At 39.5% G+C, this 26,791-nt stretch overlaps 1 protein-coding gene across 1 annotated transcript in view; it reads left to right on the forward strand.

Annotated features, from left to right (window-relative positions):
• PDXK (pyridoxal kinase) overlaps nucleotides 1-26,356 on the forward strand; it is a 43,900-nt gene extending 17,544 nt beyond the window's left edge. The window contains exons 3-11 of the mRNA XM_048955970.1: nucleotides 7,153-7,257; nucleotides 11,003-11,086; nucleotides 12,526-12,572; nucleotides 14,668-14,753; nucleotides 15,538-15,583; nucleotides 19,066-19,177; nucleotides 20,498-20,634; nucleotides 21,155-21,221; nucleotides 21,978-26,356. Coding sequence (XP_048811927.1) covers nucleotides 7,153-7,257; nucleotides 11,003-11,086; nucleotides 12,526-12,572; nucleotides 14,668-14,753; nucleotides 15,538-15,583; nucleotides 19,066-19,177; nucleotides 20,498-20,634; nucleotides 21,155-21,221; nucleotides 21,978-22,090 — 797 coding nt within the window. The 3' untranslated portion in view covers nucleotides 22,091-26,356. The remainder of the gene's footprint in view (nucleotides 1-7,152; nucleotides 7,258-11,002; nucleotides 11,087-12,525; nucleotides 12,573-14,667; nucleotides 14,754-15,537; nucleotides 15,584-19,065; nucleotides 19,178-20,497; nucleotides 20,635-21,154; nucleotides 21,222-21,977) is intronic.
• The last annotated feature ends 435 nt before the right edge of the window (nucleotides 26,357-26,791 follow it).

A 26,791-nucleotide genomic window follows, 5' to 3' on the forward strand; every position in this document is an offset into this window, starting at 1 on the left:
CTGTTTTATGGTTTCACTCCTGTTTTCAGGATATTGGACATAATTTTTGAGTCTATCAAAAATCCATGGATTTGGGATATGACATGGGGATGTTCTGTCCTGCTACTTCAGAATGTGAGTTACTTTTATAAGGCAGTAATCTATTGAGACTGAAATAACCAGAGTACGGCCATCCACACAAGCAGTCCTGTGAAGGAGGGAGTCTCCACTGCTGTTTTCTGTATGGTATGGCCCTGTGACACTCATCATCACATTACCAACCCCAAATGTGTGAGCTAGACATGTTTCTTCTGTGTGTATGCCCACCTAGAAGGCAAGCAGTTATCCTAAAATTGCATTTTGGAGGAGAACAAGAGGGAGTGAGAGTGTAATATGTTCAGGTATATTTTTGAGTTCAAAGCCTCAACAAAGTATCAGATATTCAGATCATACTTTTAGACTTCCTAACATGCTCAGTGCTAGAGGACACTGTTTTTGTAAACAGAGATGAAATTTGTTTAGTAATACCTTTCACTGTTAAAAACACTCCAAGTTGTTGTTTTTGACTCAATGGAGTTAAATCTGCTGTGGCAAGTTGTTTGAAAGATGTACTTTAGGAAATATCAAGGCACAAATGTTGACAGCATCTTAGAAAAGAGCAAAAATGGTTTCTGTCAGGAAAAAAAAAAAAGACAAATACTTATATAATTTACTAGTATGTCAGAGGTACATCTTTATTAATCACCTGCTTAATTTTTTGAACAGAGAGCAAACCAGCAGGCCTCTGTCCTCTAAGCATGTTCAGCTCCAGGCAGCTTTTAGAAGTTTAGAGGATGCTCCTATCATTTAAAAGCTTCAGTGGCAGTAGAGAAAAAGCGCCAAAGTAGTAATAATTAAACTAGGACTGTGGGATCTCTCTTGGCTCAGGCAAAAACCTATTTATTCTGCTTGTAACCTTTGGTACAGTACAAAGGTGTGCTTATGCTTTAACAGGTTTTGATGTGACTTTAATGTATTTAGTTTGGAAATTAGTGATGTTTGTTTGTTTGGGTAAAAGTGCTATAATCTTCCAGAAATTAAGCAATTTTTTTGCATCTGAAATAATAATGAGATGATCAGAATGGATCGGTGTTTGTTTTGTCATTTCTGGGTTTTTGGTGTTAAGAATAAATCAATTTTATATGGTGTTAAAAGAGTTTTAAAGAGCTTTTATTAGACCATAAACTGAATGTGTCTGAAAGTAGGCAAGTTAAGTTACCAATAGAATGATCAGATTCTTCATAGAATCATAGAATCACCAAGGTTGGAAAAGACCTAAAAGATCATCGAGTCCAACCGTTCACCTATCACCAATAGCTCCCACTAAACCATGTCCCTCAACACAACATCCAGCCTTAACTGGATGTTAACTCATCCCTTAACTCAACTTAACTCATTCTTGAAGCAGAATGTTCAAGAATTAAATAAGCATTTCTTTAAAATATTTAGGACTCATCACAGAATCACAGGGGTTGGAAGGGACCTCAGGAGATGATCGAATCCAACCCCCTGCTGAAGCAGGTGCCCTAGTCATCCAGACAGATCTTGTGTATCTCTATAGAAGGAGACCCCACAGCCTCTCTGGGCAGCCTGTTCCAGTATTCTGTCTTCTGGTATTCAGGAATCACATTCTCCATTTGTTTTCCCTTAATCTTGATTGTCTTGGTAAATGCCTTTAAAGACCCTCAAAGACTGGTGTGCAGTCTCCTGACTTTGGCAAACTGCTGTCGGAAAGAAAATCAGAGTATGGTAGCACTAGTGAAGAGTAAATAAAAGAAGTTTGTATCTTGAAGTGTTGGTCATTTGGCTGAAAAAGGAAGGAGTGGAGAAGATAGGAAGGGGACACATTCCCTTATATGATGTTTGGGTCTGGTTTTTCTGACAATAGTTCTTCTACTGGAACCTTTCTGAAATTGAAGGATAGATTCTAAGCCTAGTTTTGCAAAGCCAGGAGGCATAGAACTTCCCCTTCAAGAGAGAACATAGAGCTGTGTTCTCATGTAGAGACTTCTGCAGTTCATTTGTGCATGACAGCACGCAAGTTAATGTACGTGAGCTCTGTGCTACTGCTGGGATTAGTGAACGTGAAGTACAGTACTGGGCTATGGCTTGTGTCTGGAGCAGTGCCACAATACACAGGGATCGTGTGCTGGGTGAACTGGAAAGAAAGCATTGATTTTCTTATGAGAACAGCATCTTATTAGAAACCTTGCTGCAGTCAAGATGCAGCTTCTGCTTCAAAGACTAGCTGTGAACATAGTTTCTAAAAGAATGTGATTTGCTGGAGTGGGTACAGGTAGCAAAGTATGTGATGTGGCTGTTTAAAACAGTGAATTTTCTTTCACATCTCCATCTTTAAACTTAATCTTGTCAGTAAAAGATAAAACCCAGGGAGAATTCATGACTAACAGACCTTCTTTAGTGAACCAGTATTCCTTTAATAAACGCTTAGGATAACACAGACCTTCTGTTTCTGCTGACTCCTGCTCAGAGAATTCAGCTTTCTTTAGTCTCTGATAGTCCTGAGATTTGGAAAACATGTTTTAAATCAGCCCCCTTGGAGAGCAGTGTCGTGTTGCTCCGTGAGGCAATGTTATGCTATGATTAGAGTGACTCACCCTTGAATGCCATCGTGCTTTGTGTGGAAATGAAAGAATCTGTCACGCAACCTACAATGATTTTGGGTTTTTAGTTCCTTATTGCTTTACTGTGTGCAAAAGCATCTACATGTCTAAGGTGCAAAATTAAAAATCTAGCCTTGTCTTACCTTGACTATCAGTATGCTTTGGGGCACACTTTTAATTTTTCCATGATTTGTGGTTTTGTTTTTAATTGGCAAGTTAATGGTAAGCACGCACTGTGCTTGCTCTCCCACCCAAATTCTACCTTTGAAGCTGTTCCAGGAAAAATAGTCTGGCTTTAGTGTTGTGTGCTTTTTTTTTTTTCCTTTCTAAAACAAGGCACTTTTGACTTCGACTTAAGGGGTTGTGTGGGCAGCTGGGTTGAATGGTAGTTCTGATATATGAGAAATTATAATTATTTCTTGTCGATGTGTTTCTTCACAGTCTGCCACCTATATACAGTCACTCACGACTACAGAGTGTGGGACAAAAAGAAATAATCCTCCCTTGTGCCTAACAGTGACAATATTTTACTCCCACACTGAGCAGCTGTAAATAATGCTCCAGTTCTATCCAGTGGAGAACTTGGAACTGCATTTCTGATTGAAGCCTTCCTTATAGCTGAAGATTAAGTAATGCTTTTAGGTCAGATTGTCTGTAGTGTTTGCGTGTGAATTTTTTTGCACAGCTGAGACCAGACTGCTTGTCCATCACATGCCTTAAATACCTGATCTTTCTTCCTTTTCCTCATGTGAAATACTTGCTTATTGACAAGTGTCACAGAATCATGGAATCACGGGAGTTGGAAGGGACCTCAAGGTATCATTGAGTCCAACCTGCTGCTAGAGCAAGTTCCCTGCAATAGGTCACATAGGTAAATGTCCAGATGAGTCCTGAATATCCCCATAGAGGGAGACTCCACAACCTCCCTGGGCAGATTGTTCCAGTGCTCCATCATTCTTACTGTAAAGAAGTTCTTCTGCATGTTAGTATAGAACTCCTGATGTTCAAGTTTTAGGCCATTGCTCCTTGTCTGATTGCTGCATTCCACCAAGAAGATCCTGGCCTCATCCATTTGCCTCCCACCTCTCTTTGGATATTTATAAACATTTATCAGATCTCCTCTCAGTTGTCTTTTCCCCAGGCTGAACAGATCCAGGTCTCTCAGCTTTTCCTCATACAGCAGATACTCCAGGCCCTTTATCATCTTTGCAGTCCTCCACTGGCCTCATTCTAGGAGATCTGTCTTTTTTGAAACAGGGAGCCCACAACTGGACACTCAGAACATTATTCTAGGGAGTAAACAGAGGAAACTCAAACCTCAGAACAGAATGTTTCTCATTGGAAACAAAGAAATCTTACATGCCTTGCTGTGCTTAAATGGTGACTTTGTTTTTGTTTTGTTTTTCTTCTGATATGCCTGGGATTTTTAGTCTTTTTCTCTTCGTTCTTGAAAGTAATTGAGAAGCTTATAAATGCATTCCAAGGAAAAGAAAAATGTACCAGTGGAGGAGGGTTAAAAAAGAAAAATACATAAATTCCTCTTGGGCGTTTCGTTGTACTACTAGCAGGTGAACAAAGAATTTCCCAGGAAAATAGTGGACAGGTTCATCTTTTTAGAGGGATGAGAGGCAAGAAGCACCATATCTCCCATCGTTTTTATTCCCTTGCCTACTTAGAATGTATATGTAACATTTAACTGCAATAAAAGGCTATGATATAGTTAAGTAGAAGGGTTTGCAGATGTTTTATAGTTTATGTTCAACTATGTGTTTAAGTCTTTTTATTAATCCAGGAGACTAATGCAGTCAGCTTGAGTAAATGGAGCTTTGGGAAGCAGTATCGTGACTGGCAGCGTTCCTCTGCTCGCTTAGTCTGGCACTGAGTGGAATTATTCAGTGATTTTGTAACTGAAAGAAGATCCATCTTTCTTCCTTTTTGGAAGGCACAAGCCATAATCTGACACTAACATCCAAGATGTAGGATACATTTATTAATCTTTCTACTGTGCCTAGCCACCATTGGAATTTGCAAATGGGACCAAGTTTTGATTTTTTTTTTTTTAACAAGTACAAACCTGGAACTCATTATTAAGTTTTCTTGGCTGTGATTTTTGTACACTGTGTGCAGATAGCCAGATACTGTGAGACTGTGCTTTTGTATTGCTAAGTGCCACTCTGATATGATTGCAGAGGGAGAGTCTTTAGTAAGTGGCAGTAAAAAGAAGACTTAAATTTTTTTCTTCCTGTTTCCCAGTATCCATATGTAGTGGTATAGGTATGGGAATAATGTTTCTAGGGTGCTGATTTTCCTTTAGGTCTTGCTGCAGTGCAACTCTGCAACTTCAGCTGCACTCATTGCTTGACAAGTATTCATATCCAGCCAAGAAATACAGAGGTTCTTCTTTATTTTCCTTAATTCTGGTGGTTTTCCACAAAGCCTTTACGTGTTTAGGCTTGCTCTTGTCATTCCTTGCTATTTGCAGCTGCACATCGTATTTTTGACCTCCCAATATCTGTCTGGATTCTTACTAGAGTTTACCCATGCTTTTCCAGTTTCACATCAGTTCCCTTCATCTTCCTGGGACCCCAAGGTCCTTTTTAAGCAACAGTCAACTGCCTTTTTCTTCTGTCTCTCTACAGATGCAGCTATCTGGCTGGAAAGTAAGATAAAGGCAGGGTCATGGGTTTATGCACTTAATTTGTCATGTTATGTGAGGATACCCTGGGGAAAGGGTTCAGGGTGGTTTCCATGTCACCATCAGCATTGATTTTATTTCTTCTCACTCAAATGTAGTTCAGCTCCCAGTGGAATCCCAGTTCCATGCAGATCCAGTGAAGGCATTGCCTGTTTTCTTTTAAGGAGCTGTGGCTTCCCTCAGTTCTTCCCTAGAGGAGGGCATTCTCCTCGCATGCCTGGTGAATTACTGTGTTAGGAGGAATGAGCTGAGCTTCTCCAGTGAATTCTGGACGTGGTGGAATACAAATGCATCGTGTCCCTATCTGAACTGGCTTTGGAGTGCCAATAGAAATATAGATTGGGGGAAAAAGGAGAGGTTAGGTTATGTCTCTCTAAAACCGTGGTGTGGCAGAACAAGCAGTTGTATAAATGGTGAGTAAGCCAAGTGCTTGAGACAGCTGCAGCCAAGGGTTCCTCTCATACTTGGAGCGAGAGGCATGCCTAGGTGTGAGATGTTGCCACAGTATCTCTGCTGGAGTGAAACTACTGTCCTGACGTGTGGGAATCTCCTGCTTAGCCCATTTCTTTGCAAGGACTTTTAAAACCCATTTACTAAGGAGAAAATCCTAGTGCTGCTGCGTTCAGTCCCTTCGCCAGCTGGCGTAGAGTCATGGTTTAGGGACCAGGCCTTCATGAGATAAGGAGAGCAAAATGATCCATCTGCTCACCCTGCTGTGGGTGTTCTTGCATTTATAAGAAGGGAAACTGAAAAATGTGCTTATCCTAGTCTCTGGGCACCTTTTAGCAATTACTTTAATAACACAGTTTAGAGTGATAGTCAAAGCCAAGAGTTTTTATCACAGAACTTTCCAAATCCAAGAGCAGGAATTAAGATAAAATACCATTTTCTCTTCACAGGGCTGGTGTGGAAGAAGATATTCGTGTAACATTTCACTTTTCCTAATCTCACTTAATAAAAAGAAAAGCTTTTAACAAACCTTGAATTTAACAAAGATTGGAAGTGCTTTCTTTTTCACTTCTCAGCCAAAAATACCTGTTTATAATTCCTAGGGATCACTCAAGGATATGGATATTGTTCATCTGGTTTTTGATGCCTTTCTAATACTCTTTTGCCTCCTCCAGCACCCTCAATATTAGAGTTGTCCTCTTTTCAGAATGTGCTCTGTGAGATAAAATTACATGTTTAAAGAACATCCCGTGTCATTATTCTGCTGTGGTCACTCTATGCAGTGTGTGCAGGTGCCAATGAAAGCTGATTCTGACTACAAATGTGAAAGTTCTGCATGCCTGCAGAGAGAGATCTTCAGTTAGACCTACAAGCCTATTTTCTTCTGGGCAAAATCTACACTCTGCATAGTGCGGAGTTCATGGCTAGTAATCAATGGTCATTCTGCTGTCTGTGGGTTGTTTTTTTTTTTTTTTTGTACTAATATGAAATATCAAAAATAGATTCCACTGATAGCCTCCCCATAATGAGGCTCCCCATAAAATATATCTATCCCCCTCACAACAGGAAAGAAACAGTTGTGTAGGCTCCGTGGGAAAACATAGGTGAGCTTGTGTGTGCTCTACTCATTTCACTGATGAATGGGCAATCTAAATTTCCATAGTAGTGTCACTAGTTCCTCTGGGAAACAGTGGTTGTTTGAGAATGGAGCAATTCTGCTGACAGCAGCCTTCATTCAACAGTGGTGCATAAGAGAAAGAAATGCCTTTTGCTGATGATGTCTGATACTGTCCCTCCAAGTGTTTGAACTCTGTAATCCTGATTAGGATATTTTGCTTGTAAAATTACCTGGCTTTTCTTTTGCAGGTTATGCCCACTGGAAGGGTCAGGTGTTAAATTCTGATGAACTTCATGAACTGTATGAAGGACTTAAGCTGAACAAGGTCAACCAATATGATTATGTACTCACAGGTAAAAATGACTTGGATTTTGGTGGTTTTTTTTTTTTTGGAGTTCACATGAAACGTAAATGAGCATAGAGATATCAATGTGATGGGAAAAGGTGTTTCACCAGAGGTGTAATGACAGAAGGATCGGCATGATAGAAAGGTGCTATAAGGGAAGAAGATTGCTTACCCATATTGGAAGATTCCAGGTTCGTAAGGGAAAGCTCTACCAAAGAGAGATCTCCAGAAATAGATTCTTCCCCAGTGGCAGTCAGCCCTTAAATGGGATCTAAGAGAGGTGCAGCTGGGCTCCACCCCTTCTTGTCACAAAGCTGAATTGCCTTCACTTGTGCTCATAGGGCTGATGAATCAGTGGTTCAGGACGTGACTCAACAGTTTCCATACATAACACATATCCTTCCTTATTCCAAACCATGAAGTTACGTGTTTCTTCTCAATCTCCTGTAATTTCAGTTGTATATTGTAGTCATAACTGCTTATGCTATTTAGTTTGAAACTGTCTTTTCCTGCCTGAAGGCTGTCATTGAATGGGTTAATTGATCCTCATCTATAGCTTACAGACTTGCACAGGCCAGTCATGTACAGACTTAGTCATTCACAAAATATTAACTCCAAAAAAAAAAAGAGGAATGTCAGAATATTATTTTTAAATTCGTCCTGAAGACTCTTTCTACTAAATTCTCATTAGTAGCTCTCTGCTGTACAATCAATAACTTCTATTTGTAGTTATCTGTCCATGTTTTACTTACCTGATCTTCAAAAGGTTGTGTTTTCGATACAGATTTTTGTATTCTAGTCTGTTGTATTTCTTGATATCTTGTTCTTGCAGGTTCTTTCATTTTCCCCAAGTAGATGCAGTTCTGTGGGACATAATTTTATGCATCACTGTGTGGAAAGTGCTCATAAATACTGCAAAGGGAACTTCATGTATAATGCTTTATAAAACTAGAGATTATAAGAGCATTTTTAATTATGAACTGCTTCTCATCCAATTCCTGTTTCTTCAGAGTAGAGTACTGATGGGGTTTCCCCTCAGTGGGAGGTATGCATCTGGTTTAGATTACAGTATCATTTTTTATTGCAGTGAGCAGCCACTTTTTAAAGGTAAATAGAATTAAATTGCCTGATTTAATTAACTTCACAGCTTCCTCATGTAGGAAGGTGCTTTCTTTGTACACAAGGAAAACTGGAGACTTTAACTGAATGGATTTAACCCCAGAGCAGACATACTGGATTGAAGGATATGGTATATCTAAAAAGCTACATTTCCTTCCATTTCAGGACATCTTTCCAAATTAAAGGAGGCTAAATAGAAAATAGACTGAGTTAAAATCAAGAAATCTATTTCAGCATAAATGGGTTCATTAAGATTGAAAAATAAAAGAACATCCTTTCTATCATAGAACTGTAGAATAGCTCAGGTTGAAAGACCTTAAAGATCATCGAGTCCAACCACAACCTGACCATGCTACCCTAACTCTAACAACCCTCTGCCAAATCATGTCCCTGAGCACCACATCCAAATGGTTTTTAAACACGTCCAGGGATGGTGACTCAACCACCTCCCTGGGGAGCCTATTCCAGAGCTTAACAACCCTTTCTGTAAATAAGTGTTTCTTGATATCCAACCTAAACATCCCCTGGTACAACTTGAAGCCATTTCCCCTCGTCCTGTCCCAGTGAGAAGAGACCAACCCCACTCTCACTGCAATCCCCTTTCAGGTATTTGAAAAGAGCAAGAAGGTCTCCCTTCAGCCTTCTTTTTCTCAGGCCGAACAACCCCATTTCCTTCAGTTTCTCCTCATAGGGCATATTCTCCAAGCCCTTCACAGCCCTGTTGCCGTTCTTTGGACCTGCTCCAGCACCTCCTTCCTTGAAAGTAGACACCTAGAGGACGTTTCCTAGAAGAGCCAATTGTATTGCAGGAGTTTTCAGGAAGTGTTAGTAGGCAACAAACAGTGTTTGAGGTGTTTGGTTTGGTTTTTTTTTGTTTTGTTTTTTTAAGGTGTTCCTTTTTTATTTTACTTTTCACTCTTGAAAGTTGCCCCAACTCCTTTTCTTTTAGTGTCTTCTGCTGGCAAAAATGCAGCAGATCAGAAATCTTCACCTATAGAAGACATTTTGAAGAAAAACTACTAAAATGCCTTTTAAAATATGATAGGTGTATAGGTAGGTTTGTGGTTTGTACAAGTTTGTTTAAAACTTCTGTTCAGTGTATTCCAGTGTAGACAATGAGAAGTGGGTGAAAGTGGCACTCACTTCCTGTGATCTCATCTGTTAAGTGTTGAGTTGATTTGTAGCTGAACTTAAATATCTGGCTTTCTTCATCCAAGGTCAAAAGATTTTTCTCTTCAGGCAGAGACAGTGACTCACTGTGTTGCACAGCCATAGCTTGCTACCTCAGATGACCTGATTTATCAAACACTTATGTTAATTTATCAGTTGGTTGTATTTGACTGCATGTCTGATTACTGTAGATATCATGGCTGAAATGGAAATGATTCTCTTTAGTCTGATTCTGTAAAATGGCACCTTATTAGCTTTTGTGATTGTCACTTACTTGTGGATCTTCATCTCTTTGTTTTATTTGCAGTAAAGCATTCAAGGTGCCAGATAAACACAGATTCGCTGTAGTGCTTTTGAAATGCCTCTATCACCAATGTTTACTTTGTTTTTTAAGTCAGTCTAACATGACAGCCCATTTTAAAACAAAATCTTTCCTTGTTTTTTTTTTTTTTTTTTTTTTTTGCTGACTATCATTAATACGGACAGAGCATTTTGCCTCAAAATCTTGGAAGTTTCTTCCATTTCTTCTCAGTGTGTAAAAATTGGAACAATTTTACAACTTAAAAAAAAATCTCTAAAAATACATTTTACTGGAATGAGCATTTCCAAGCTGAATCACAGAATCACAGAATTGTAGGGGTTGGAAGGGACCTCCAGAGATCATCAAGTCCAACCCCCCTGCCAAAGCAGGTTCCCTACAGCAGGTCGCACAGGTAGGCATCCAGGAAGGTCTTGACACTGCCTTGCTAGAATAATGCTACTACATGAACTAAAGGAAATGAAAATGAAATTACTAATTAATACGTTATAAATAAAATGAATATATTAAAATAAACACAGTAATAAATATATAAATGAAGAAACAGGTATTATAAATTAATAACTATACGAATGTTGTAGTGCTACCATTGTGGTGAGGGCCTTGTGAGGTAACAAAATCATTTTACAACTTATTTCACTGCTAAGCCAAATTAGGAATTTTACTGGTATATTGGCCATTGCTCTGAAATGGTTAAGATTAATTCTCCATTGCATTAATATGTTGGAAGAAAAAAATCCACACTGTTCCTAACTGGAATATGAGAAAAGTATATAGAATTTAGAATATTTTGTTTGGGTACCATGTATGAAATAGTGCTGGCTCAAGCTGGTGTTTTAAAGAGAAAGACATTTTTTTTTCCTTTTGTCCAAACCTTTTTGTATATACGTCCAAGCATTTTGAAGTCATATGAGCACTAAATGTATCATGCATATAGCAAATGAATTTCTGAATTGTATTTCTAGGCGAGTAGAGAGTGCCTTGATTTGCCTTCCACCTGTTATTTCTGAAAAAAATACAAAAAAATGCCATTCTCTGTTACGCATTGACCAGCTCCCCTCCCCCCCCACCCCCCCCAAAAAAAAAACTTTCCTGAAAATCTACTTCAAAGATATTTTTCTTTGTTTTTTTTTTTCTTCTCAAGGATATACAAGAGACACATCATTTCTTGCAATGGTGGTGGATATCGTGCAAGAGTTGAAGCAACAGAATTCTAACCTAGTATATGGTAAGGATGTGAGTTATAATTCTTTCTGCTACTTTGTTGTATATGCCCATCATTTTCACATTTTAGGACGAAAATGTCAGTCTGATGTAACCCAGTATTTTGGCCATCTTGTGCTCTGATCTGGCTGGGACCAGCTCAGACTCCAATGAATTTTCATTTCAGCATTATTGAAAATTGATTTGATTTTTGTGATATTATGCCTTTCAGTATGTTTCATATGTTATGAAATGTCCAAAGAAAAGCGTGTATTAAGGAGTAATGTATGAAAGGAAGTTTTGTGAAATCCCAGCTGGCTGTTGCTGTTTGTATTCATAAGCACAGGCTGGGAGTACAAATGGCTGAAGCCTCTTCTTGATTTCCAGGTCAGTCAAAAGTAGGATAGACTCTCCCACACTGCCCTGATGTGGTTTCTTGCTACATCCTACAGGTATATTAATGTGCCTTATAAGCTTAATAATTTGGCTTAAGCTGTGAGGCATGTTTAACTCTGGTTCCCTCTGTTAAGATTACCTGGGAATGCTTGAAGAGCAACAGACCTGTGAGAAGAGATTCCCTGAGTGTTTCAGTATGAAACTCAACCAGCATGGGCTTGAACTGAGCAAAGAATTCACAGTAACACAGCAAAGTCAGTGGCATTTACTGGGGTAAAGAACTGGGAATGATGGCTGAACCATCTTCAGGTTCAACAAACTGTGTCGTCAGGCATCTGTGATGGTTAACAGGGTTTGCAGGGCACCATACTGCATAGTCTGATGGCAGATTTAGAGTTAACAAAGTACAGTTCTTGTTCTGAAGGTGTAGTGAAGAGATCTCCATGAACTTGATTTTCAGTTTTTCAGTTTGCAGTACAATTTGGTATTGTGAAAACTAAAGGCTGTGTTGAGGTATGAACAGAAAGAAGCACAGAATGGTGAGGAAGTGGTCAGGTAGAGAGAACTTAGCAAGATTTCTAAGACCCTTTATATTTAGTAGTGGGATCATGTTGTAAGGAAAATCCTTTCAAACAAATGAAACTTGTTATTTGTAGAAACTTCCTTAAATACTAATTAGACATTGATTTGATACTTTGCAATTTGTTTAAATACTAATTAGACATTGATTTGATACTTTGCAATTTGTATTTTTTTTATCTTGCTGGAAGCTCTACTGAGACAATTACTACTTTTTTCAAGTACAAGGCTAGGCTGTTTCCATTCTTTCTTGGAACTGAGGGCACTTAAAATACAATGTTAACAAGATTCAGGACACATGCCAAGTGTGTGTTATTACATTAAATTTGAGTTTGTCCTTTGTTCTGGATTTTCTTTTTGTTTCTTTTTAATACACATAATTTTAATGTGTACAATTCAACATTTTGTGCGTATGTTGGGCGAGTATAATTTTGCACTTAAGTAAAAATAGGGCCCCATTTCTAAAACTATATTTATTCTCTGTTACAGTGTGTGATCCAGTGATGGGAGACAAATGGAATGGAGAAGGCTCCATGGTTAGTACTTATCTTTTTCTTGGTATATTGAGTATTTGCTGTATAAGTATACATGCATAGAATTTTATTGGTTTTAAACCAAAGACTAAACCATTTTCCTCAAGTGTGGCTTTGAATCCCAGCATCAACTACATTTGTACTACAGCTACTATATTTGCTTGAGTTTAGTATAAGGGAAGATAGTGACTGCATAGCCCTGAGACTTTTTCTTAATTCCCTGCTGAGAACAGGTAGTCTATGTACCCTGTCCAGAGGAAAATATCCCTCTACTTCTCCTCCACTTCTCTCTGGAGTTCTCTCATCTTCTGTCAAGATAGCAGTTCCAGCTGGTAGGCTTGCTCACATTGTGTGATTATATGAATTGGCATACCACCTGAACCTAAATGAGGATGACTTATTTCATGTGAGTTGCGATGCCTGTTAGGCGTTGGGCTGTTACAGTGACAGAGACGGAAAGGTTTGGTGTGCCAGTGCATTGCAAACAAGGAAGTGTTTCATTCTTAACAATAGCAGATTGTTTCTGTAAAAGTGGAATGTGGGAAAAGATCAGCAATGATGATAGAAAATATTTTCTTCTGCCTTAGCTGGTCACACACTATGATTTTCTCTTTGTCCTTGTACCTTCTTACAGTTTACCTGCTCCTGAAAAGTCACGTGAAGTAGCACTTAGTAATAAATTTGCCATTGATTTTGTGGTCTCATGCTTTTATTTTATGTCCATTGCAATATTTATTGTCCTTGGCTTTTTCTAACAAGTCAGAAATACAGTATCTGTAGAGATGCATTAGTTGTGGAGTGACTTTGAAAAGCTCTTGGGAGAAGTCATAACCATGGACTTACCCATATCTTTTGGGTAGAACACAAGGTAGATGGAATAAGATGAGAAAGTTTAGCACACAACCCACCAACTCACTTCTGATGTAAAAAGTAATAAAGCAGTTATTTAAGAGGTCTTGATTTAGATGTGACCTAATCCTGCATTCCTGTCTAAAATCAGAGTCCAGTGGCATCATTACTTCATCAAGACAACATGAGTGAGCTCAGTCCCAAGATGGTGGGTGGTTCTGATATCACCTAATGGTCAATAACATAATGAGGTTTTATCTGTCACTAATACAGCTGAAGCAGGAGGTGAACACAGGATGCGTCTGTATGTACACCCTGTCCTATGTAGCTGATGTGCCTAATAGAGAAAATAAAATGTAGATAAAAGGAAAGATTAATCCTGATTTGGAAAATGAGCTGCTAATGAAGAATAGCTACTAGTAAACAAAGAACTTTAATATAGGCTTTGTTAAATAGAGCTACAACAGGATGCAGGAAGGTGAGCTGAGGCCTGCAGTTTAGCTCCTTGATGAGCTCCATTCCGTGCCAAAAAAAGCTGATGCTTTTCAACTTTCTTCCAAGTCTGAAGGGCTTGTGGTCTTTTAGGCTCCTGCTGTATCTTGGTGTATGTCACCTAATAAGAGAACCAGTCTGCCTTTGCTAATGGGCTGTGTATAGCTAAAGAAGGTGGGATAGAGGTGGAACAGGAATGCAGAAGAGAGAGCATTGGCCCTCATTACTTAATGTCTGCAAAGTATGTGAGTGACTTAGCATTCATGTGTATGAATGTACAGCACACCCTAGAAATATTGCACTGAAAAGAGGGGACAAAATAACACAATATGAATGTTGCTTGTTCCTCAGTCCCTACAGTGCAGTACAACCAATGTATTGCAGTGATGCAGCAGAGAACCTCCATTCCATTGGTACTACAGCAAAGTAGTTTATTTTAGAGATATGGACAAGAAAAAGTGTTTCCCATTTTTGTTCCTTATACTGCTTTGTCATCTTGGTAAGAGGGAACCCCAAAACTCGTTGTTTAGACATCGCTTCCTTTTAATGCAGTTTAGGTGTACTTAGTGATGGTTTCAGTCACCTCCCACTGTCACCAACTGCAGAGTGCACAGCCACTTTAATTCCTGCTACCTAACAGTACACTGGGAGCTTTAAGATTACGAAGTGTCAGCATGAATGGTAGTTCAGGGAAGGAGCATGTCACTCCCATATCTGAAATAGCTGATGACACTTCATACTATTTTTTCTCCCTCAGTATGTGCCTAAGGATCTCCTCCCAGTCTACAGGGACAAAGTTGTACCCGTTGCTGATATAATTACTCCTAACCAGTTTGAGGCTGAGTGAGTACTCCATTTCTTTTATACTCAAGTAAACCCAGGGATAAAAACGGGAGGCTGGTACTCATTCTTTCATTTGTCTCAGTATAGTACTGTATGTATGCATGTGTTGGGTTTTGGTTTTTTAGCTGTTGCTTTAAAGTACTGCTCTTCTTCAAACTGTTCTATACTGAAACCAGGAGGAAAAAAAAAAAAGGGGATTTATTTGAGGAACACCATTATTTTATTTTCTCCAGTCTCTCATTTTACATGACTGCTTCCAGAGACTATATATCTAGGACAGGTTGAAAAAATACCTCTCTCCCCTCTCTTGTTCTACCCATTCCTGCAAAAATTTGTATTATATGTCATAATATTAAAAACTGAAATAGTTTGACTAAAACTCCCTGATTTTGATTTAGAAATACCACCGTGGCAACATCTGATGTGAAATAAGAATTTGCCTCATGCCCACCCTGTCTCCATAGCCGTGACTCTTTGGTCAGGAGATGATCTGTTATGATACATTACTGCTGTCCACCTAAAGGGAGGGAGCAGCTATGTAGGAGATGGAGAGAAAATGCTCGTGAAGTAATGTTAGGGTACAGAATTTGGTTAGAACTGATACAATCATGCTGCAGAAGCACTGTGTATCTGTGCATGTGACTTCTAAAGACTGCAGTCTGGTACAGCAGACTGCATAGTGAACAAATTGTTTAAGTCTAAGCTTTCATCCTTTCAAAGAATAAACAAAGCTGTTATTGCCTGGGAGATGTGTGCTCCTTCAAGATTTCTGTTTCATTCTCAGGTTACTTACTGGGAGGAAGATTTACACAGAAAAAGATGCTTTAGAGGTAAGTAAATAAAGAATAGGTTGTGCAAGATCTTATTCTTTAACTCTACCTGCAGTGTTTGCCATTTGTCGTTAACCTTGAAATCACTTTGGCCTCTCTCTCTCCATCAGTCGTTAAAGCCTTGTACTGTCAGTGTGCAAAATGTTCTCTGTTCTCATGTCAGACTTCTGAAGAAACTTCCCGTAAGAACTACAAATAAAGACAGTGCAGTGTTAATGAGCAGGTCACTGAGTTTCTGCAGTGTAGGAGGGAAGCAGCAGCATGCAAGCAGATCAGTACTGCTGACAGTGTGGTTCCTTGTCATTGGCTGAGGTGAAAACCCCGAGGGATTCTGATCATTAGAAACCTGCGTAAGTCGCTCCCTCTGCTGTCCACATGCTAGTCGTGCAGCAGCAATGCTGAGTGATAGCACGGCTATTTCTCATTCTCCCATTGACACAGTTTGCTGGGAAGAGAGCTTACTAGGGAACTCTTGAAGAGGATTGACGAAATACAGCGTTGGCTGTTGTTTGGTTTCTTTGTTTTGGAAATTGACTTGCAGGCCATGAGACCTGCATTGCAAAAGTAGTGCATAGATGGGAAAATGGATTGGGAGTGATGACCCTCAGGTAACTCCTGGTGAAAGGTGGGCAGATCTGGAGTGCTGGCAGCTGCTCTCATCATCCTACATTAATGATAGGTAATCTGCAAATGCACTGCATGGAGGTGTAAGGATTTACCCTTTTACACAAGTTGAATAACTTTTAAAAAGCTATAGGGTATGGTGATGAAGGACAAAATAGGAATGTAGTTTTATGTTTGTTTTTAAAAAAGATCTGAGCTTTTTGTTTTGTTGACAAGTCAAGTGCTTTCATAATGGACTGATGTCATTTATGCCAGTTTGATTTTGAACTTCAAAGGAGCACAATCTTTAAACAAACAGCAGCTGCAGAGGAACCCTGGAGAGTAGCTGGGCTCTGTCAGCCCTAATGTTTGTTGTTTTTTTCCTCCAGCAACGTCATGCAGTGTCAGCTGACTACCATCTCTTTGCAGCAAAAAGCAGCTCCAAAGATCTGAGTTAGTTTTCCTTTTCACATCAGTTTTATATTACTGCGCTGTGATGGATGAGGGTGCTGAATGCTACCTAGCTGCTAACTGTTACTCATTTCTTCTATTCTCATCCTCCCAAGTGGAACCATAGTCTTCAGAACAACTCTATTGGCTGAGCACCTGTTGGTTTTTGGTTTGCATGTTACAACAGCAAATATTAGTTTCATGTGCTAAACAATTACAACTTTCCAACTCGTGAATGCTAGTTCTTCTTTAAGCTTTTAAAAATCTCCTGTGAAGATCATAGAATCACCAAGGTTGGAAAAGGCCTTCAAGATCACCCAGTCCAACCGTTCACCTATTCCCAATAGCTCCCACTAAACCATGTCCCTCAACACAACATCCAGCCTTTCCTTGAACACCCCCAGGCTCGGTGATTCCACCACCTCCCTGGGCATCCATTGCAGTGCCTGACCACCCTTTCTGAAAAGTAATACTTCCTCACGTCCAGCCTGAATCTCCCCTGCCGTAGCTTGAAACCATTCCCCCTGGTCCTATCACTAATGACACGAGAGAAGAGGCCGACCCCCAGCTCACTACAACCTCCCTTCAGGAAGTTATAGAGAGCAATGAGGTCTCCCCTGAGCCTCCTCTTCTCCAGGCTGAACATTCCCAGCTCCTTCAGCCTCTCCTCATATGGCCTGTGCTCCAGACCCCTCACCAGCTTTGTTGCCCTCCTTTGAACATGTTCCAGGGCCTCAATGTCTTTCTTGCAGTGAGGGGCCCAAAACTGGACACAGTACTCGAAGTGTGGCCTCACTAGTGCTGAATATAGGGGAACAATCACCTCTCTGCTCCTGCTTGCAACGCTGTTTCTGATGCAAGCCAGGATGCCATTGGCCTTCTTGGCCACCTGGGCACACTGTCGGCTCATGTTCAGCCGAGCATCAATCAATACCCCCAGGTCCATTTCCTCTACGCAGTCCTCCAGCCACACTGCCCCAAGCCTGTAGCGTCGCCTGGGGTTGTTGCAGCTGAAGTGCAGGACCCGGCATTTGGCCTTGTTGAAACTCATCCCATTGACTTCAGCTCCAGCCTATCCAGATCCCTCTGTATGGCCTCGCTACCCCCCAGGCAGATCCACACTTCCAGCCAACTTGGTGTCATCTTCCAGCCAACTTGATGGAATTAGACTTAGGATGGAAACATTTTTAAAAAGTTGCTTGCAGGTTATTACATTTAAATATGTCTTTCTCATTGAACTGCCTATTATATACACGTCTCTCCTTCAAAGTAATAATTCATGCTGGAATTTGTTTCCTTTGGAGATGGTAGGAATTCTGCTATCTATTCCCAAGGTGACATGCTTTCACTCATTTCTTCAGCAAGACCAGTGGTGACAGCAGAGTTGTTTTTTGTTTTTTTTTAACAAAAAATTAAGTGTAGCCTAAGTTTAATGTAGAGGAGGCTGAGTCCCACAACCAGAAATAGATTAGATGCTTGTTAAATCGTGGATGAGAAGAGAAATTAAGTTTAATGTTATTCATGGGCTGATCATGTCAGCATGTGTTTGTGAGCTCACTGCTTCTTTAAAACCCAACTGATGTCTGTGCAGAGAGTTGTGACAGCTGAAGAAACTTGGAGGCTTACTAGACAAAAGATAGAGAATTTTTAAAAAGCACATATTAATCCTTATCATTCAATTGTTCATGCGTCATAGCCAGCCTAAGGGAATTTTTAGTTCAACACTTCTGGGAGAACTAATATTTTATGTATTTTATGCTAAACTCATTACCTAAAGTCATTCTTTTTTCTGTGGAATCAAAACCAGTCTTGTAACAACCAGCTGTGGTGTCAGAAGTAGAGCATTAATGGTTTTAAGTGAGGAATACCTTGAGAGATAATTCATCTATTAGGTACATAATTTACTGGTGAATATTTTGTATTTGTAACAGAATGGGAAAGGAAGATGGAGATAGGCGGCACAGTCGTGCCTCCAACTCAGTTCTTTAAGTTGTTGTTTTTGCTAACTCCTAAAGATGTAACTAAACAATACTTCCCGGCCTGAACTTCTTACCTTTGTAGTATGTGTTTAAAGATACCAGCTCAGATGCATGTCTCTCTGTACTTGTTCTCTTGTTCTTTTGATAGTACGTTTTGGAAACATGATGCAGAGAAAAGTTTTGATAAAGAACATCCTGTTTCAGCTATTTCAGAGAAGCATCCAAAGATAACAGAGATACTTGGATATTTGAACAAGTGTGTGCATTAAATATGAATGATTCCCCTATTTCAAATTAATACCACTAATTCAAGTGAATTATTTGAGTGAAAACCATTCATTCTCTACAAAAGATGGCAAAATAATGTGCTTGTGAAAAATTGCTCTGGATGATGCAAGATTTAATCAACACACGTTGATCACTGATTCCTGCCTTTTTGCACATGGGAAGGTAATGGATATGCTCCATGCCATGGGACCAGAGACTGTGGTGATAACCAGCTCAGATCTACAGGCATCGCTAGGAAACGACTACCTGATTGCTCTGGGAAGCTACAGGAAAAGTAAGTTACAAACTGCTTCATTAGTATGTTTGGTCTCTTTTTTTTTTTTTTTTTTTTTTTAAACAAACAAACTAGTTCAGTGCTTTCAGTCACTTTGTGAGGAAATGATTTCATCAGATCCACTTGTAGTTCAAGGAGATAATTCCTTAAGTGAACTCCTCCTCCTGTACAGTAACACCAGGGAGCAGTAAGAACAGGGCTGCTCAATGAGGAAAGACAGGCTGAGAGGTGGGGGTGACTATAGCATGTTTGAACAAGGTGACCAGAACAGAATGGTGGTAGCATACAGATCCCACTGACAGACCAGTGATCATCAAAGAAAGGTGAGACAACATAGGTCAGAGATTGATCAGCAAATTCCAGTCAGGAAGTGAGGAGAGCAGGACAGGATGCAGGTACTCCTACCACATGGCTCAGGCACGGATGCATCAGGCCTGAGCATCTGCACAGCTTCTGGGCCAGTGGGCAGAAGATACAGGAGTAGGTGTTCTGTGTGAGGGTGATCAGTGCTATTGAAATCCATAATAGTGGTCCTGACAAGCAGTAATGGTATGAAAGAGAACTTTTGGATGGCTCAGAGGCATTAATGAAAAGTTCAACTGCTTTGTTAACAGATTGTTCTTCCCTGATATTTGGTTGTAAAACGCCCTTCTGCTTGTTTCTATTCCCTCTGTGCCATCACAAAGAGTCACTGTGTGTTTGGATTGTTGCAGGATATTTCTACATGAGAAGAACAGAGTTACTGATGTGGTAGATAATCTTGTTTTGTTTTTTTTTTGTCTGTGTGGTCTCAGTCTAGGTGCCACTTTCTGGACTGAGAAACAAACAAAAAAATGTACTGCTATTTCATCTAGACTTCACTGAGAATCTCTTGATGTTTGTTAGTGCTTAGTACATGCCAATCTTGAGTAAGTTATATAATTCCAGGGACAACAACAACATGGAACATGGATCAGATATTCTCTGCTGTTCCTACTCTAGAGGTTCTCTAGATTCTGGTTGGGTATGGTCCACCTAGGATTCAGCAGATTCCCTTGCTCAGCATCTGAGCAAAGTGCTGCTGCAGTCTAAATGAAACATTTTAGGCTCCCATTTCTGTATGTAGCTCCCTTTTCTTACAAAAGTGAAGTACGTAAGTTGTAAAGGCTATCCTACTCAGCAGAGTTTTGGGACTGAATTGAAAAAGAACTGGTACAAAGTTTGCAGTACTCCTTGGCATCTTTACATTCCAAACAACAGAGGAATTCAAATCTGATTATTATTTTTAAATTATAGTAGGTGCTGTTGTATTAATTGCTTAACTGTGTCTCTGTGTTGCAGCTAATGCAGATGGTACCAAGATAACACAGAGAATTCGAGTGGAATCTCCTAAAGTGGATGCTGTCTTTGTTGGAACAGGAGACTTGTTTGCTGCTATGCTTTTGGCATGGACACATAAACATCCAAACAATTTGAAGGTATGGAAGAGGTTTTTCACCTATCTGCAAGTTCAGACTTCGTTTCTTTTTTTAATAAGTTTTAATCTATTATATTATTTATGGACTCTCATCTGATTAGAAATTTTTCTTGCTTCAGAGTAAAGAAAGCAGAACATCCCTTTTCCTACAAGATTTTAGCTTGTACAACTTCGCATGGTCAATTTCAGTATTTTATAGCCTTGTCAAATAAGGTGCTCTGCCTCTGGAGACTTCATTTTCACATTTATAAATACATTTTATCCTCACTTCATAATAAGTATTGAAAACTGTTTATCTATTCTGTTTCTTTTTTGTCTGTAGAGTCATTGATACAAGTGTATGGTTTCTAATACTTGTCTGGGTAGAGCTGAGAGACTCTAAAAACCTTTTTTTTCCTAAACTACCTCATTGTCACCATGTTTGTGTCTTGCCAGTTGTTTGCCTGTGTAGTAGCATTAATAATACTAAACTGAGCAACTGAAGTTTTACTACAACCTAAACATGTCATGGTAATGTGCAGGTGGCATGTGAAAAGACTGTGTCAGCCATGCAACACGTTCTGCAGAGGACCATTAAGAGTGCAAAAGGTAATTCATTCAAACCTTGTTCTTCCCTCTCTTTGCCTGGGTTTACATTGAAAGAAACATTTAGGTAGCTTTCTGGGTTTCCTGACACAGAAAAGTAGCTTTCAGTGCAGAAGCTCCCAGAGAATTTAGAGAATGAGAGCTAGGGAGTCTTGTCAGTGTATGCTCTTTACTGTGTCCTCCAGCCCTATTTTTGATAACACCAGACTGAAGGTGTCACTGTTCAGCTTATATTGGGACTGCAGTATGCTGGCAGTGCTCGACTGCTTTGCAAAGCAGTGGTGAAAGAACTTGAGGAAATACTGAGTTTGTGCAGAGGAGATTCTGCTTTAAACATAGCTCACTCACTTTACCTTTTAGTGCATGTGCTTGGTATTGAGAAGGGCTTGTCAACCAGTAATAATCAGTCTGTTTGCCATGTTGGCCTTGTGAAGAATCATTTTTCAGCTGCTTTTACCATTGAGTTCCCATGTCTATCAACTTCTAAGGAGATCGAGATGGGAACAGTGGGTTCCCAAAGCATGTCTTTGTGTCTTTCTAATTGACAGCAGAGCTGTGCTCTTTTCTGGAGAGAGGTGCTGCAGAGCAGAGGTGCTGAGAAAATACAGTGCTGATCTGCATCTTCTACTTCAGAAACCTTTAGCAAGGGTAGTAAGGGAAGTGGGAGGAGAGAGAAAAAATATAATGGGGTATCAGACATTGCAACTTGTTTACTTTTAAACTGCTGTTTTTATTGACCTTCTCATGTCATCTTTTTAGCACAAGCTGGAGAAGGAAACAAACCAAACTCAGCCAATCTGGAACTGAGAATGGTCCAAAGCAAAAAGGACATAGAGAACCCAGAAATCATAGTGAAAGCTACTGTGTTATAAAGGCTGTATGTCTCCAGCAACGCACAATGTATTGATGTCCTCATTTTTTTTCCTGTAAATTGTAATATTTGCCTTAGATCTGTGACAGAAACCTGACTTTCATGAAATAGTGCCCAGCATAGGCAGATATCCACTCTCAAACATATGTGCTGGCCTTGCTCGGTTTTAAAAACAAAACAGAGTCAGTATGCATTAAAGCATATTACCAGGTATCAAAATGGCTGTCAAGTTCACCTTATGTGTGTAATTTCCCAGGGCAAGAGAGTACAATGTTCCTGCCTTGCCAAAGACTTCAGATGTGAATTTGCTAATGGAATGCTTGACTGACTGGAGAATATATTTCAAGATGGCATCTAGTGCCAATGGAGCTTGCTACAAGCTCCCTTTTCCTGGAGAGATATGGTTACCTACTCTGGTATTCAGTATCTCAGCTGCTATGAAACTAAGCAGGGTTAAAACTACACACAAAGCTCTGGATGTGTGTAGAAGTACTTTGAAGATGTTTGGCATTTAAGTACTCTGAAGTGACCTTGAGGTGTCTGTCATTAATGTTACTGATAACTGCTCCCGTTTCTTGTCTTATGAACAGCTGCACATTTTCAGTTTTTGCAGGTACTGGCTGCTAATTTCTAATGTCCACAGGTGCCCTCATGTTTTTTCTTCCAAAACTCTGCTCCTGAAATACTTTCATTAATAAGAGAATATATTCATTCAGTAGCACTGACTACAAGTTTGTAGCTTTATCTCTGAGGCCAGGTTTGACACTGTTTTTTTTTTAACTAAGGACAAATGTTATTTAAGGACAAAAGAGAAAGCAGCTCCTACTCTGAAGGCTGACAGCAGTCGTTTTTTCTTCATGGATGTATTTACACTGTGTAGAGCGCTTCCACTTAGCAATAGTGAGCACTACTGGCAGTTTATCAATGAAGCAATGTGGTAACAGCAATACATGTGGCTTAGGAAATTGCAAATGTTTACCAAATTCAGGACAACATACAAAATTTGTTCATAATGTAATTCTCTGTAACTTACTCTGAGATCGCAGAAATATGTTCTTATTTATCTCTTGAACATTTTTCATTTCAAAATTCAGCTTCATTAGCCTTCAAAATGGAATTTTTACTAATTTCAGAGTATATTACAGCCATGTATTATGCCAGTAAGGAGAGGCTGACAAGTTCTGAACACTGATAATTCCTTTTGATTTCTGTATGGGACTGAAGTTCTCACTTCTCCCAAGAGGAGATCTGATGTGTTTTTAGATCCAAATTCAGTTGATATTTTTTCCCTAAACGTCATAGGCAGATAAAAAATTTCACTCCTGCTTGAAGCAGATTTCTTCATGAAGCAAATTTGCATTAGGGGAAAGGGCAGCTCTGGGCCTTTTTTGATGTTGTGAAATACACTGTTGGATGTCTGCCAGATATTTTTCCTGCCCATTCGTCATCACACCTGCTTAATTGTCACTTACATAATGTGGGAGTCCCCAGCAGAGCTGGTCTGGAGATTTTGCTTTTGCCACTGCAGACTTCATTTACCCCACCATTTTGTGGATATTCTGTCATTGTAAAAGTTGATTTTTTTTTTTTTTTTTTCACTTAGTAGAGGAGTAATTTATTCTTCAAGTTACTTTTAATTCAAGAGATTTTTATTTTTAGAGTAAGATTTTATAATTAATGTACTTCTGAAATCCCTCATTTTCAGTACCTCTAAAACAAATGAAATTTAGGAGATGAACACACTTTGCAGTATATGTAAGAGGCAAAATCCAGGTTTTTACTCTCCACAATTAATACTGCTATTGTCTCTCTACATTTGACATTAAGCATTTAAAAAGAAAAGAGATTAGAATTTTAAGAAAAAAAAAAAAACAAACACAGAAATGGACTATAAAATGTGACTCTGCTGCCATGGTTTATAGCAACCACTGCCATGAAATAACTTTCCATGAATAATAATATCAGTGATGTGAACGGTCACTAAAATTAGCAGTCAGTAACAGAGATGAATCCATGGCAGATGTCCAGCGTGCAGAAAGACATGAACTGTCTTACCAGCATGTGTAAATCTGATGGGAAGGAGTGAAAAAGGGAGCCATGCACTACTCGGTGTCTGGTGGGAAGATGAGAGGAAGATGGGCGTAAATCAGAATACAGGAAATTCTGCTGAAACATTAAAAAAAAAAATAAAAAAGAAAAGGAAAAGAAAAAAAAGACTATGAATGTGAGTGAACACTGAAGCAAGTTTCCCAGAGAGGTTGTAGAGTCACCATCCTCGAGAGATATTCAAGTGTTGAGATTCTGAAGCTCTTCACATTAGGGGATCAGCAGTAGAGAAAAGCTCCAAATTGACCTTTTTTTTTACTTTTTTTCTTTTGCTTTCTTTTTAAGCAGTGTTAGCTATGCACTGTCAAAATTTGCTGTCAAAGAAACCCTACCTGTTCTAAGACCGTACTACAGAAAGCCCCTTTTAGAAAGGGTGAGACAGCACAATTGTTTTTGGCACTAAAGAAGTAGACTTTCAGAGGGGAATTGAGAGAAAGGCAGATCTTTATTTCATTGAAATAAGCTTGGAATTTAGGAAATATAAAGGTACCTTACAAAGAAGGTTTTATGTGTTAACCACAATCAACCTTGATCTTACCATAAAAGAGTAAGTAGGGTGTTTCCCAGAGCAGCTTATACCCATCAGATGTGATCTCTAGCTACTGCTTCAAAGAAAGGAGAGTCACTCCAGTAATCCACACCTTTCTTGAGATCTGTGGCACAGCCATGCTGTTCAAGGGATGGACACAGTAAGGGTAGCTTCAGGGGGAAAAAAAAGAATAAGAAGGTGATGTTACTAATGAGCTCAATTTGCAGCAGTTCATATTTTGTACTAGGTGGGCTCTGTAACAGTTGGCTGCTTGCTGCTTCTGCTTGGGTCCTTGGGAGCTGCTCACGTAGTACCTCTTTTGAACTCCCACTGCCCTGATCTAAATTAGTTTGTATTTATGTGTTCTGGGAATAATTGTGCTTAACATCCCTTGCCTGGAACAAACGTCAGCAATCATCTGTAAATATATCCTGTAGCTGACATTTTGAAGTCACAGCGGGCAAACAGGTATTTTTGAATGTCAAGGTATACATATGTAATACTTAGATGCGTTTTTATTGATTCAGGGGTGTAGAGCACTTTTTCATGATGTCTGCAGAACAAAATTCAAAGTCTCCGTGTGTTCCTGCCTCTCCTCCCATGGATAATATCTGTTTAAAAAAAAAAAAGGACAAAAAAAAACCCCCACATTCTTACTGTCTGGTGCTTCTTGAAAGTATCTCAGCATTAGACAGCTGCCCACTACTTATGGACTTGGAAAAAACTCATCAGAGTTGTCTGATGCACTTGTAGTTGCCTAGGTAAAAGAAAATGGTTAACTTAAAGCAGGTTAGGTCCCCAGTGATTACAAAAGAAAAAGCACCTTAGCACAGAAGGTGGATCTATAACTAATGAGAAGTCTTTCATGACTGCCCTAACAGCACGAAAGGTGGCTGTAGCCCACTAGACCATGGCCCCTGCTCAGCACTGAGGCTGGTTGAGGAATGCCAGCTTCAGTGCCATGCATACTCCCCAGTGTATGTGTGGAGGGCACGTGTACATGTGAAGTTAGTGCGAGGTACACATCTAATACTGAAGGGCACGTCCTCATGGGAACGGTGGGCGGTTTGTGTTTGAGTTCAGGTGACTTCTCTGCCATTCTTCACTCACTTGGAAATTATTTGTGTCGGATCCTTTTTTCTGGGGTGATTTGTTCAGTGTATGTGCTCAGCCATTTTGATTACTGCACTCATTTATGAAGCCATTGTACGGGAAAGACCAAAATTTGTTTACAAATATTCTACTCATCTCTGGGCCTGGATATAGGTTACTGCATACCTAAAATTCCCTTTTACCTCTTAGAGAGACACATGCATAAAGACATTGTGCTAGAATCGATACTGTTCACACTCGATATAAACATTTGAAGAATCTATGGTATGAAATTGTTAACTTTTAATGTTTGTTTGCTAATTTATACGGGAAAATCTCTGATCAATGTGCTGTACAAAATAATCGGAGGACCAAGGTTTCCAGCTACTCGTACTGCCTTTTTGAGTATCTTACTGTATCTTGATTGGATGGTATTCTTTTGTTGTCTGAGATTGTTCTGGTGATTGTATTGATATATTTAATTTTAACCTATGTGGCAAGGAAGATTGTAATAAAAGCATCTACATTTAATATACTGTACACACAGATTGTTAGATCCTATTTTTAATATGTTAATCATTTCAGAATTAAATCAAGAGGAGTTTGATAGTCTTGCTGAGTAAGTGGATGTAATTAAAGGTTTAATTAGATATATCCTAGTATAAAGAATGGATAGTTAATGAAAGAAGGCACCTTTGTGCTCCACAGTCATCTCGTTGCAAGGAAATAGGTCTCTAGAGGAGAATAACATCCTTGTCTTCTTAGATTTTCTCCTGAGAAGTTTCATGGGAAGACAACTGCTGATACCTGCACCACTGCTCTTGCATGCCTTGTACTTGTATATGCAGGACCTCCCCTTGATGCGCTCCTTATTGCTGCAAAGGTGAGAAAAGAGGCTTGAAGTAAGCATCACAGTTCATTTTCAGGTCTGTTTCTTGCGCAGCACTTAGCAGAACACCTCTTCACACAGAGTAA

The sequence above is a fragment of the Lagopus muta genome, chromosome 1 (genome assembly GCF_023343835.1).
Source record: "Lagopus muta isolate bLagMut1 chromosome 1, bLagMut1 primary, whole genome shotgun sequence".
Taxonomy (NCBI): domain Eukaryota; kingdom Metazoa; phylum Chordata; class Aves; order Galliformes; family Phasianidae; genus Lagopus; species Lagopus muta.